General features: G+C 34.9%; 1 protein-coding gene and 2 pseudogenes across 1 annotated transcript; all 3 read right to left on the minus strand.

Annotated features, from left to right (window-relative positions):
• Window positions 1–200: 200 nt before the first annotated feature.
• On the minus strand, window positions 201–2,872 carry LOC18099251 (toMV susceptible protein tm-1(GCR26)). The gene is made up of 5 exons (XM_006383104.3): window positions 2,545–2,872; window positions 1,414–2,070; window positions 1,022–1,228; window positions 713–931; window positions 201–552 (listed from the first exon to the last, which is right to left on the minus strand). The coding sequence occupies exons 1-5, from the start codon at window positions 2,674–2,676 to the stop codon at window positions 439–441; spliced, it is 1,329 nt and encodes a 442-aa protein (XP_006383166.1). The 5' UTR covers window positions 2,677–2,872; the 3' UTR covers window positions 201–438.
• A 573-nt stretch (window positions 2,873–3,445) lies between these two features.
• Window positions 3,446–11,593, minus strand: LOC112327566 (toMV resistance protein Tm-1(GCR237)-like; annotated as a pseudogene).
• LOC112327745 (U6 spliceosomal RNA) lies at window positions 11,142–11,252 on the minus strand (annotated as a pseudogene).
• Window positions 11,594–13,488: the final 1,895 nt, after the last annotated feature.

Raw genomic sequence — 13,488 nt, forward strand, 5'->3', positions numbered from 1 at the left:
AAGAAACAATAATTTATATAATTCAATTTGTTTTTTTAAGTTTGTATGCATACTGCTTTGTTTTTTAAAAAAGATAACTTTTATTCTACTTGCCTAAATTTTATTTAGTGATTATATCAATATAGTTCTCTCACGTAGTTGAACAAAATTAAACCTAAACAATTTTAATTGATCTACTTCTCTTCATTTGATCTAAGTAATTATAGAAGAATCCATTTTATTAGCACAACACATTACATTTCAGGGAACGTTAGTGTACGCCTCATGAAACACTACAAGCCATACTAAGCACACGTAAATTCTTAATTTTTAGCTCATAATGCCCCCTCACTCTTAAGTTCGGAAGGGTAAAAAGGAAAGACGGCATCCACGAAGTGCCTTACTTTAACCATGACAAACACACAAAACTTTCGCTAGCTTGTTCAATAGGCAGCCGATCTATGTGTGATGCCCCACGGAATCCTTGAGGTGCGATGGACTAATCTCTAAAAATGCGTCGACCAATGCGTTTGCGAATTCGGGGTCGTTGATATGACAAGGATACACCTTTACCTGTAATCATTAAAACTTGCAATTTATCAGAAAATTCCATTTCAAAGAATCCATGAGCAGTTAGTTATATGATTAATGCGTGGATGATTATGTACAAGACTTGAGAAGAGAAAGTAGGTTGGAAAACTACGATACAAGATTTTACGAGGAATACTGTTACCTGCCGATCGTCTTTAGTCTGTACAAGCCTCTGAAATTCATTTATTAGTGTAGAAGTAGCCTCTGGATCATAACATGGCTTCCCAGGTGCATCATAAGCCGAGACACCCTTTTGTGGCAGGCAAACACGGAACTTTGATGATGGTGACCTGTTGAGTTTATCAGCTATAAATTCAGCAAACTTCTTATTCTCATCCACTGTGGTCCGGACGATTGAATTCTGAAAGCGACAAAATATGAGGAAATTACATCGGTGCTTCGCACAGAACGGGGGCAAAGACGTTAAGCGAGTTTACTGGGGAGTAATAACCTGTGCATTGTGGATATGAATCTTTCTATGCTGGAATCTCGAAGGTATGGTATCCTTAGTTCCGAAGGACACCATGTCCAAGGCTCCTACAGTCAATACAAAAGGAATGTTCTTCTCTATGATAGCATCAAAGCGGGAACTATCGCAGGGCATAATGCCTCCAACCAAAAAATCTGCAACCTCTGTCGTGGTAATATCCAGCACACCCTGAGAAAAATCAGAAGGTGAAAAATGTCATCGAGGATGAAACACTTCAGTTCTGCTTACAAGGATTCTATGTGGCCTTCGATCCTTCCAAACTCTTATTTAGCCTTTCAAGATTAGGAAATGCAATATCTCAAGTAGAACTTGCAACGCAACATTGAACGCAAATGAATTATAAAGTAATATACCTGAATAAGACCCTCCCTAACTAGATTCTCCATTGCCCTGCCTCCTACCCCAGTTGCATGGAAAACCATGGTCTCATAGCCTTCTTTTGCCAATCTTTCTTTGACAGCATTTACACATGGAGTTGTAACTCCAAACATGGTTAAACCAACAGTAAACTTCTCATTATTGCTACAATCTTGTCTACAAATTGCAAGCCTTCCAACCACCATTCCGGAAAAAGCAGCTCCAGCATTTGATAACACAACCCTACTAACGCCATTGATCCCACATATATCTACTATAGATGGAAACAGTATCATATCTGAGGTTCCAATGTAAGATTCAGTTCGACCACTAGCAACAGTAGATACAATGACCTTAGGCATTCCAAGTGGAAGGGACCTGAAAGCAGATGATATCAGAGATGTGCCTCCAGTGCCTCCGAGGCCAATTGCTCCAGCAAGGACCTGATCCTCCTGAGCTTTCTTCAAGAAATATTCAAGTGCTTTACTCATTGTTGCAACAGCTTTGCCTCTTTCATCTGTAAGAATCCTTGGGGATTTCTCAATGGATCCAAAATAGCAAGCTAGAACATCCTTTCTTGGCACAAAGATAAAATCTGCTAAATCCTTGGTCTCCTTCTCACCACAACTGACATCAACAACCACTACTTCTACCTGTCATTTTCATAAAAAAAATCTGATCATATACAAGGGCAGCTCCAAATTGAACTACAACTTGAAAACATACAAGGTAACTTGTTAAAGTTTTCTTTATGGAAATTACTAATTGGAGCAGCTATGTAGACTACATGACCTTGCGGTTCCAATTTAGAAGATAAAATTAATAATTCTGTCAAAGTTGTTCCATGATTCTCATCGAGAGAAATTGAGTACATTTTAAAAAGAAAAAAAAAGATTCAAATTCTTTGAAAAGACAACATGAAGGATAAACTAACAGTTTATATTGATGGCACTATAAAAATCTACATAGTGAGAGTGGATGCTATTGACTTCAACTTTAGAATCCATTTGTTATGACCTCTGCATGACTTCGAGAACAGTTTAACTAAGTTTCAGTAGAATGTACATTTCTAGTTTCAAATTATATAAACTCACAAAATTATTCGAATTTTCATGCAAAGAAGGTACCTTGAAGGAAGAGATGGCAGTGAAGGAGTTAATATTGGACCGGACACACTCAGAAAGGAACTTGAGCTCATCAAGCTTTGTATCAGCCGTTCCAATGCAGAAAACTCTTGGAGTTCTACATAAATTATCCATGTTTTTGGTCCAATCTTTGCAGAGTGGTTCTGGTTTTAGTAACCTGATGTTGTGAGTTGAAAGGTTGGTTCTGATTCTAGTTCATGACACTGCGGGGAGTGTTATATTTAACAACTCGTGGCTGGCAGCCTGGTGCTCCTCAACCATCCGTAGCGGAAATCACTTTACTGTTTAATCGTTGACGTTCCAGAACAATGTTCATAGGAAGTCACTTCACTGTTTTATCGTTGATATTTTAGAACAACGTATGGAAAAAGACAATCTGAGTAGAGTATTTGATGTTTAAGAAGGATTTAGTATACTATTTTGACAACCTTTTTTTTGTCCTTTCTTTTAACATAGGATATTCTGGGATCAACATCCATTGAATAAGAAATTCTTACTACTCGGCCAAGCCTACACATGTTTGAAGAGTTTTCTGCATTGGACGGCTGATTCAAAGAATTCGATCAAAAACTGTAAGAAAAAATACTATTTAAATGGCTGTTGTTGTTGCATCACGTCGTGTATACTTCTCTAAATTGAAGTAGACAAAGAATTCGATTAAAGAATCGAAGAAATAATAAGGTTTGCATGTTGGCTTCTAGCAGTGACAGCAAATATTTCTCAATGAATTCAAATAAACCTTGTGTATAATTTTATCAAATAAAATGGAAGTTATGAGTTTTCAACTCAACCGCTTGATTAACAAAGTTTTCATATCATGTAAAAGAGTTATTTCAATTCAAAAACATAAACTTTTAAGTAAGTAATTAAAATATAATTTATATTATTTTTTACAATAACGAATCCAATGCATGACAATTTGCGCCCCACAGAACCCAGTTGATTCCACCTGCTTTAAGAAGTAATCCGTTCGGCGAAAAGGATCTGTTCCACATACTCCTGCAAGAACCGGTACCTGCTTGACAACCTATATCCCTTCAGTTAGCTTTAGAGTTGGCAATATTCCAATAACCTCGAACAAGAACAAAATCATAAAAACAGTGCATAGCAACTTAGATGACTGCTTAAACAGGGGACAATTTACAAAGAAAACAGGAGTAGCTCCACTTTCAGTGCAGAGAGGTCAGATTTATTAAATGTTCTGCAGTCCACCTTAATTTGTAAAGACAGATATAGTAGTAACTTCAATGGCCAGACGTCTAGTACGTAAAACTGGAGATTCTCTATATAGACTTAATCTCTTGTATGTTTCTGCTCATTCTTACACCATTTATAAACAGAAAATCCTGGTTCGTTGATATAAGATACGTGAAATAACGCAGAGATTGTTTGTCCCAATGACACCTAAAATTTTTCTTTCCCAAGTGCCTTCTCCTACCAAGTTTCAAAATGAGTTCGCACTAAGTAGCCACTGACTGTTCTCTATACAAACAATGGTAGTCAACAAAGGGAGCACCCAGGGGCACGACTAAGAGGGGCAGGGGGGGAGCCATGGCCCCTCAAAGTTCAAAATAATTAATATTTATTTCATAGAAGGTGTACATTTCCCCCCTGTAAAATGGCTTCTCGTAGCTAAACAAAAAAATGTTGGAATTTAGCCTATCCCAAAATCTATTACTGTTCTATATATATATTTTATTTATAAATAATTTTTGTATCTCAATATGATTTCCGTCTCCCCCAACCTCAAATTTCTAGCTACTCTTTGGCAGCACCTCTAATAATTCAGGAAAGCGAAACAAAAATTTGGTTTCACCTCTTTTTAAGAAAAAATTGGAAGCAAAACAAAAACCACTAATTGTAGCTTTGAAAGATAATGGTAGGTGGTAGTGTGAAAGCGGATAATGGATGCAGCTGCGGATAATGGATGCAGCTGATGATTGTCAGTTAATGGTTGATGGCTGTCTTATTTCTTGATCTTCTAGATTGAGTTTACTATAATAAATTCTCTCTTTAAACTCAATCGATAGATGTCATTCCTAGTATGAACTTTAATTTGATAAATACCTCTCTTTTTTAATGGCTTTGTAAAGATATATGTAATTTGATCATTTGTTTTGCAAGATATCAGTTCAAATTCTTTGTTCTTCACATGCTCTTGGATAAAATAATAACGTGTATCAATGTGTTTACTTCTTTCATGATACACTAGGTTTTTTGCTAATACAATTGCCGATTGATTATCAATATAAATCTCTATAGGATTTTCTTGAGGAAATCCCATATGCTTAAGCTTATTTCTTAACCATATTAAATGAAATATAGCCGAGTTGGCAGCAACATACTTGACTTCACAACTTGATAACGATATTATCGATTGCTTATTTGATGACCATATGAAAGATGCATCTCCTATAATTAAAAAGACAAATCCTACTGTGCTTTTCCTTTCATATAGGTCTCTTCCCTTATCACCTATCTGAGTATCCAACAAGATTGAAGTTTTTACTTGAAGTATAGAATATACCTTCATTCATTGTTCCTTTGATGTAGTAGAGAATTCTCTTGGCTGCATTCAAGTGCGACTGATCTGGTGTCTCCATATATATGCTGATGAGTGCTACTCTATAAAGTATATCTGGTCTAATACATGTTAAGTATCACAAGCTTCCCACTAAGTTTTTAAAGTAGGTTGGATCAATATTTTCTACTTTACTCTTCTCAATTCCACTTCATTTTCAACTAGATTTGATACCGGTTGCAAATTTTCATCTTCAACTTTTCAAGAATATCTTTGGCATAACCGCTTTGGGATACAAAAATCCCTTTTTTTTTGTATCACTTCTAATCCAAAAAAATATGTCATTAGACCAATGTCTATAATCTCAAACTCTTGCACCATACTTTTCTTAAAATCCTTAAACATAATAGGATTGTTGCCAGTGAAAATTAGATTATCGACATATAAGCATGTAAATAGCGTGCTTCCATCATCTTCTTTCTCTACATACACTTTATATTCATATGGGTATTTTTCAATACATTTTAATTGTCTATGTTATGCAACTAGTGAGATCATTAGTTTGATTGTCTCTAGTTGGGCTACAGGAGCAAATACTTTTCTATAGTCAATGCATTCTCTCTAATTGTAGCCTTTTGCCACTAATCTTGTTTTGTATCTTTGTACTTCACCCTTTGTATTCTTCTTTGTCTTATAGACCCATTTAACACCAAATGCTTTCTTGTTTTTTTGGTAGATTAGTCAGCTTTCAAGTATCATTCTTCTAAATGACATGTATTTCTTCATCCATTACTTCTATCAATTTCTCTTATGTGACAACTTCATTGAAGCTAAGTAGGTCACTATCTGCAAAGAAATAAAATAGAGTTATATCTTTCATGACTTGAGTGACATCATACAAATCTTCTATATTTCTCATCTTTCTTGGTTCTTTTGATGAGAATGCTGATAACGATAATGATGAAGATCCTGATGTTGGTGTGTTTCTCCTGTTAAATACATGGAATTTGTGTACCGGAGTTTGTGGCTCATCTATTTATATTATTGGACCTTCTGTAAGTGCTATTGGTACTTTCACTTCATCTTTAAGGATTAGATCAATTCTGATACATTTGACTTCTTCTTGATCCTTATTTCATTGCCAAGTTTTATCTTCTTCAAAGATAACATCTCTACTTATAATCACCTTCTTTGTGATGAGATTATACAGTTTGTATCTCATCCTTCTATAACTATATCCAAAAAAGATGCATTTCTCATTTTTATCGTCGAGTTTAGTCCTTCTTGCATATGAGATCTTTGCATAGGTCACACTACCAAAAACTCGAAGATGAGTAACATTTGGTTTGTGACCATTCCATGCTTCTTTAGGAGTGATAGCTAGCAGACTTTTGGTTGGGCAGCAATTCGGTAGATACACTGTATATTACACTGCTTTGGCCCAATATTGTTTGGGCAACTTATTTTCTTTAAGTAGACTTTTTGCCATATCAAGAATAGTTCAATTCTTTCTCTTAGCCACACCATTCAGATGTGGTGTAGAGGATGGTGTTGTCTGATGCCTAATCCCTTGTTGTTTACAAAAGGCTTCAAAGTAATTTGATGTATATTCTCCACTTTGATCAGATCTTAGAGTTCTTATGTTATAGTCACTTTGCTTTTTAATTGTTGTTACAAACTCTTTCAAACAATCAAATACTTCTAACTTCCTCTTCATAAAATATACTTGTGCATTTATGCTATAATCATCAATGAAAGTAAGGAAATGCCTATTATGTCCAGTTGACATTGGCTTTATGGACCACACATGTCAGTGTGCACTAACTCTAGTTGACCTATAACTAGCTTTGAGGTGCTTGTTGAGGATACAACTCTTACAGACTTCATTTGAATGATCAATATAGGGCATGACATACCTTTGATCATCTTTTTCCTTGCTAGCATCTTAAGACTTGTAAAATTCAAATGTCCAAGCCTTAGGTGTTAGAGCCACTTTTTATTATTGGTGATGACACTTAAACACTTTGTTGTATCATATTAGATGTTTAGAGGAAACATCTTATTCTTAGACGTCTTCATATATGCAATTAATCTCATTGTAATCCTTGATTGTAAGATGGCAATCCTTCATGAAAAGAGTATAACATTTCTCTAAAAGTTGGCATACACTCAACATGTTGTGCTTTATGGTTGGAATATAGTAAACATTTGTGATGTAGCTATAGTATCCATTCTTCAACCTGATTGGGATGTTGGTTTTGCCCTTTACTGGAACTTTTAAGGTATCTCCAAAAATGACTTGTCCTTATACAGTCTCATCTAAATCAACAAACAAATCATATGGTCCATACTTATAATTTCTAGCTCTAGAATCTAGATACCAAACATTCTCTTGATTCTCACCTAGTCCTTATTGGACAAATAATGTAGTTGATCCTCTTATAATAGTATCTTCCTCTACATAGTTGGCTTGTTCATTTACCATTGATGAAGCTTTCTTTCGATATTTAATGTTATAATGCCCAAACTGATTACAACTATAACACTGGATATTCCTCTTGTCTTGGTTATTGTAAACTCCTCCTCTTCTTCTAGGAGCAAATGTTTATTTTCCTCTTCCTCCTCTAGTATTTTTTTTTTCTAACACCTCTGCCTCTGAATCCTAAATTCTAAGATCATTTTCCTTGAAATCGTTGAAATCCTCCTTATCCTTGTTGGCCACTTCCTCAAGTGGTATATCCACTTGTTGAAGTCCTTCTTGTTCATATATGCCTTCTTTAAGGGACCATTTTTTATGGCAAGACATGCTTTATTATTTTATCTCCATTTCTTTTCACAATCTTTTGTTCAAGAGTTTGTAAAGAACCTATAAGCTCATCCACCGTCAACTTGTCCATTTCTTTGGACTCTTCAATAGCGACAACAACATAATCAAATCTTGGATACAAGGATCTCAAGATTTTCTCAGTAATCTGAGCATTTGTGAAGGCTTCTCCATTTCTTCTTATTTGATTAACTATCATCATAATTCTTGTGTGATAATCAAAAATAGATTCTAAGGACTTTATTTGCAATGATTTAAATTCACCTCACAAAGATTGAAGATGTGTTTTCTTGATTCTATCAGCACCTTTGTATTTTTGTTAGAGAGCCTCCTATATTTCTTTCAAGGTTTCTATAAAAGCGATGATCTAAAATATGGCTTCATTGAGACTTCGATAAATAATGGTCTTGACTTTGTTGTCTTTTTTTCTATTGGCTTTGAGGACTTGCTTATGTGACTCTTGTAGAGAATCTTCTGCTTTTTTAGAATCTGGTTCATCATTACCATATTCCATGATATCTGTAAACTCTTGTGAGCTAAGAAATGCCTTCAGTTTGATACACCAATTATCATAATTGTCTTTGGTCAGCTTCAAAATGAGTGTTTGTGTATTTGTTTGTAGTTATTTTATTCTTTGAATGACTATATCACATTTTAGGAGTTGAATTTGACAAAACAAACATTGTAGATGAATCTGGAATGGTCAAAATAGTAGGGAATCAATTTGACTTGGTTGAAAATGAGTCAAAATAGGCTGAACCAATCAAAAAACCGATTCTGAACGTTAGTCAGTTTGCTGGGGTTGAGCTATGAATATTCTTTAGCCGACAGCTTGAAGGCTTGGCGCAGATCACGACTTGAATAAATGGCTTGGAGGCTCAGCTGATGGCTCGACTTAGGCAGTCGGCTCGACTCAATATATGGTGTGCGTGCACATCAGTCGTCTTCTTCCTCTTGGCGCGTGGGCTGCGCAGCTTCAGGCTGCCCGTGTGGTTCACTCTTTGGTCCGATGAGGCTGATTTTTGCACCGTGCAGTTTGTATTGAAGAACCCTACACTATGGAATGATCAAAATATGTTTTTTTGATAATTTTGAAAATTCAGATGTATTTCAAAAACTTAGTTTTTAACGAACAAAGCTCTGATACTAATTGGTGGTAGGAAAGACTACTAGTGGTGGTTTTAAAACACTCAGGAGAGATAAAACAATATGTTTTATTTCATAAACAATAAGCTTGCATAAATTGCAAACTCTCGAACTCGTTTTTTTCTCTAGTGTTTTTCTTTTTTATTCCTTACATTCAATAATATAAACTTAACTGCTTATTTATATACAATAAAAACATTAAAAATCAAAATTTTATATGTAAAAGATAATGTTAGGTGGCAATGTGAAAGCATATGGTGGTTGCGATTATTAAAAATCAAAATTTTATATATAAAAGATAATGATAGTCGGCAGTGTGAAAGTAAACTTAGGGACTGCCAGTCAATAAGTTTACAAGAACAAATTGGTTATGTCAATTACTTTAGCAGTTGCATCAGCAAAAAGCAATAAACCAGCGAACCCCTTCCAGCCATGCGAAAGCGCCCAGAGTTGTACACCACTATTAAATCAAAGAGGCCAGCTTCTTCAAACTTCGTTGATATGCCAGTCCCTGGACCAGCTCCAATTATCGGCAATCCTTTACCTATTTGATCGCTTAGATGCTGCAATATTGCCCGAGTCTTTTGCAAAGTCTCTGCCACAGTATTAGTTGGTAACTGGTTAGATTTTTATACAAAATTTCGATTATTCATAACCTAAATGCATTTGTTAGATTCCATAACCATGTTTATTGCAGTTTTTTTGAGTCACGAGATGAACTTAACGGTTGCAAACTTGCAATTGATACTTTCCAGACAATTCAATAATACATTGTTGAGACTAGGCCTTGCATTTTGGAATATTTTTATAATGGAGAAATGTTTTTGACTATACCTGGTCTTGACCATCTGGGTAGTTGCTTGGGCTGTAATAAACAGTCTCATGGCTTGACGGATTCAGAGTGAAAACGTCATGAAGGTCTAGACTGGGTTCAGAAACAGGATTTCGGAGATGAGTGGAATCCTTAGGTTTACCCAAACTAATCTCTAAGAATATGTCAACCAACACATCCGCAAACTCAAGGTCATTGATATTGTAAGGATAAACCTTTACCTGTTATAACAGACTCAAATTTATGAGGTAAATCATGATTGACAGCCAATAAGATAATAATGGACAAGCAAATGAAGCACTGATAGGAGGTTGGAACTCCGACATGCACCATTAATAAGCAACAACTTCACCTGCCGATCTTCTGTTGTTTGTATAAGCTTCTGCTGTTCATTTACTAGAGTAGCGGTAGCCTCAGGATCATGAAAGGGCTTGTCAAGGGAATCCAAAACTAACTGTGATACCCTTTTGTGGCAGGCATACACGGACCTTTGATGATGATTTGTTGAGCTTATCTGCTATAAAAGCAGCAAATTTCTTATTTTCATCCACTGTGGTTCGCATGAGGGAGACCTGAAAGTGAGAAATACATATGGCAAAAATACATCAGAACACCTCTATTGAGTGAAACCACAGACCACATTGCACTCATTTGCCAATTATATTGTGGAATTAAATTAGATGGTCTTCCTAATCAGGAATTTTATTTGGTAGGTAACATTGATGAAGCTACTACAGAGGCTACAAGCTTAGAATTGGAGAACTACTGGAAGAAATGATCTACAAGCTTAGAGTATCAAATCCAATGATCCAATGTAAGGTTCAGTTTGACCACTAGCAAAAGTAGATACCATGACTTTAGGCAATCCAATTGGAAGAGATCTGAAAGTTGATGATATTAAAGATGTTCCCCCATTGCCTCCAAGGCCAATTGCTCCAGAAAGAGCACCATCCTCTTTGACTTTTTGTAAGAAATTCTTAAGAGCTCCACTCATTACAGCAACAGCTTGACCACTATCATCTGGAAGCACATTTCTTCTTTGTTCAGCTGAACCAAGATAGCGAGCCAGAAGATCCTTTTCTGGTCACAAACTCAAAATCTCCAACGCTTTCAATCTCTTCACTACCAACCGAAACATCAACACCCAACCACCTGAACCTGCAATTACCAATAAAAAATTCTGAAAACAAGCCCTTCATTTAGTAACTATGATACACCAAGTCCCCTGAAAATCCTAAATGTAAACCAAACCAACATAATATTTGGCCCATACCTTGGTTTGAGTGCATCATCCTTGAACAGGGGCCATGCTAATGTCCTCTATATCGTTTCAATTCTCATATCATTCAGCTACTACATTAACTAACCATAAAAGTGGAGTCTGAACTACTTCTGATAGGTGAGTACCATATTCCAAGAAATTCCCTTGTTGTGTTAAGCTAGCGCATTTCTCATTTCATTATAATCAACAAGAAATAAAACCCAGAAATCAAAATCCAAGATTTCTTAGTTTCTTTCACTAGAACTATTTATTGATGCGTTTTTATTGATCATTCAATGGAGTTAAGCAATGAAGTATCTTAGAAGAAGAGTCGGTGAAGGAGTTGAGATTGGATCTGACTGAATCAGAGAGGAACAGGAGCTCGTCGAGCTTGGTATCAGCCGTCCCTATACAGAAAACTTGAGGATTTTTGCAGAGATGAGCCATATTTTGGAGGGTCAAAGACTCAAAATGGTTGTTGAGTGAGAGATAGAGAGACAGGGGATCTTAATTTTATTAACGCGTGCTTTCTAACTGATAACGGCTTTCATATTGGCGCGGGAAAGTATTGGCAATGACCTATTGTGTGCCGCTAACCATAGGTGTTTCCTCCCTGCTAATATTATTTTTTTTCTTTTCTTTTCTGTCATTAAAATTTGCTTTAGTCCGATTAAAGTTGTTATAAAAGATTTTTAGTGTGCTTTGATGCTGTGTTAAGTAAGCCCTCAGTCTCCTCCAAAAAAAAACTCACCAATCTTGAAATTAATCTCAGAAAAAACAATTTTTTTTGTCGAATATAGGTAAAAAAAAAAAAAAAACTTGCATGTAATTATAAAAACATCTAAAAAATGAGAAATTTTATGGTGCATAATTAATAACCAGTGTTATACTATTAATTATTTTTTAAATTCACTTTAAAAAAATATAAATAGATATAAATTGAAAACTTTATTTTTTAAAATAGATAAATAACTACTTTGTTTGTATATTTCAATTGACACTCAGTTTTTTTTATCAAAAGATCTCAACATTGAATAAAATATAATAATAATAAAAAGAATTCTTCAATATCCTGGACTTATCTCATACAAAGACGGGAAAATATACTTTCTAAGGATTCATCCTTTGTATAATATATGAATATGATCGTCTTTGCTCGCTAGCATTTATGGAAGAACATGCTTAGTTTTTACAATTGTTATTTTGAATGCATCCCCTTGTCTAGATGAAGGAGAAAATGACAAACCATTAGATACGTGGAACTCTCACATATTGATTGTGCAATTGGATGGATCATAATTTTTATTATTTTTTATTTTTTTATGAAATAGCATTACGTACTACTTCTTCTTCAACAAATGATCTTTCATGTCATGAAATGAGATAATGAAATCTTTGGTTGTACGTACTCACTTAACTAATTGTTTATTTTTTTTAAGAGAAAATTACCCTATCATTTAAATTTACTTCTTATCAAGTTTTGAAAAATTATTATTTATATACACTCAATATTCCGACAAAAAAAAATCAACAATAAATATTTGATTATTTACTGTATTTCTATTATATTTTATTTAATGACAAAAATTCTTTTAAACTAAATATTATAACTTTGTTGTCAAATTAAAAAATAAAATTAACCACCACCCTCGTCCTTTTCTCATAGCCAGAAATTGGATGCCTATCTTATCCACTTGCAAGAAAACACCAACCAACTAACCCAAAAACATACGCATATGCAAGATTCTAAGATGAGTCTGGAACAATTTGATCTCATATCCTGGTTAAATTCTTTGAGTAAGTTAGATGGCCATCACTCAAGAGTAATTGGCTTGAGCAACCTCGTTCACATCATTGCTTTAACGTAAACACTCTTTAATGTTGGGTTGCTGCAAAAACAGTCACTTGTGCATCAAACATTACAATCTCATAATTAACATGTCCCAAGGTCTCAATCTTTAAGCAAGCAGTTAGTAAAAGATTGAGATCCAATGTTGAGATACCGACATAACTTAAAGAAAAGATTCTAAACAAGGGAATTTTTGAAAATTAGGTTTCAGCTTTCATCTACTACATTTTAACAAGCCTTGAGCATGAGCCAAGCAATAATTATTAAAGCAAAGAACTCATCTACATCATCCATTAAAATCGACAAGTCTTGTAACATAGTAGTTTGAAATATTATTTGAGTTATTGGTATCTCTAGCCGACTAGTTTGAGATCATGATAAACATTTCAATAATTGGAATTGAATGAAAGAGTTAATGCCTTAGCGACAAGCTTCTCACCACTGCCAACTTGTTCCTAAGGCTATCAACATGTCCCAAGCACCCCCTAGCCGT

Source organism: Populus trichocarpa, chromosome 5 (assembly GCF_000002775.5).
Source record: "Populus trichocarpa isolate Nisqually-1 chromosome 5, P.trichocarpa_v4.1, whole genome shotgun sequence".
Lineage (NCBI taxonomy): Eukaryota > Viridiplantae > Streptophyta > Magnoliopsida > Malpighiales > Salicaceae > Populus > Populus trichocarpa.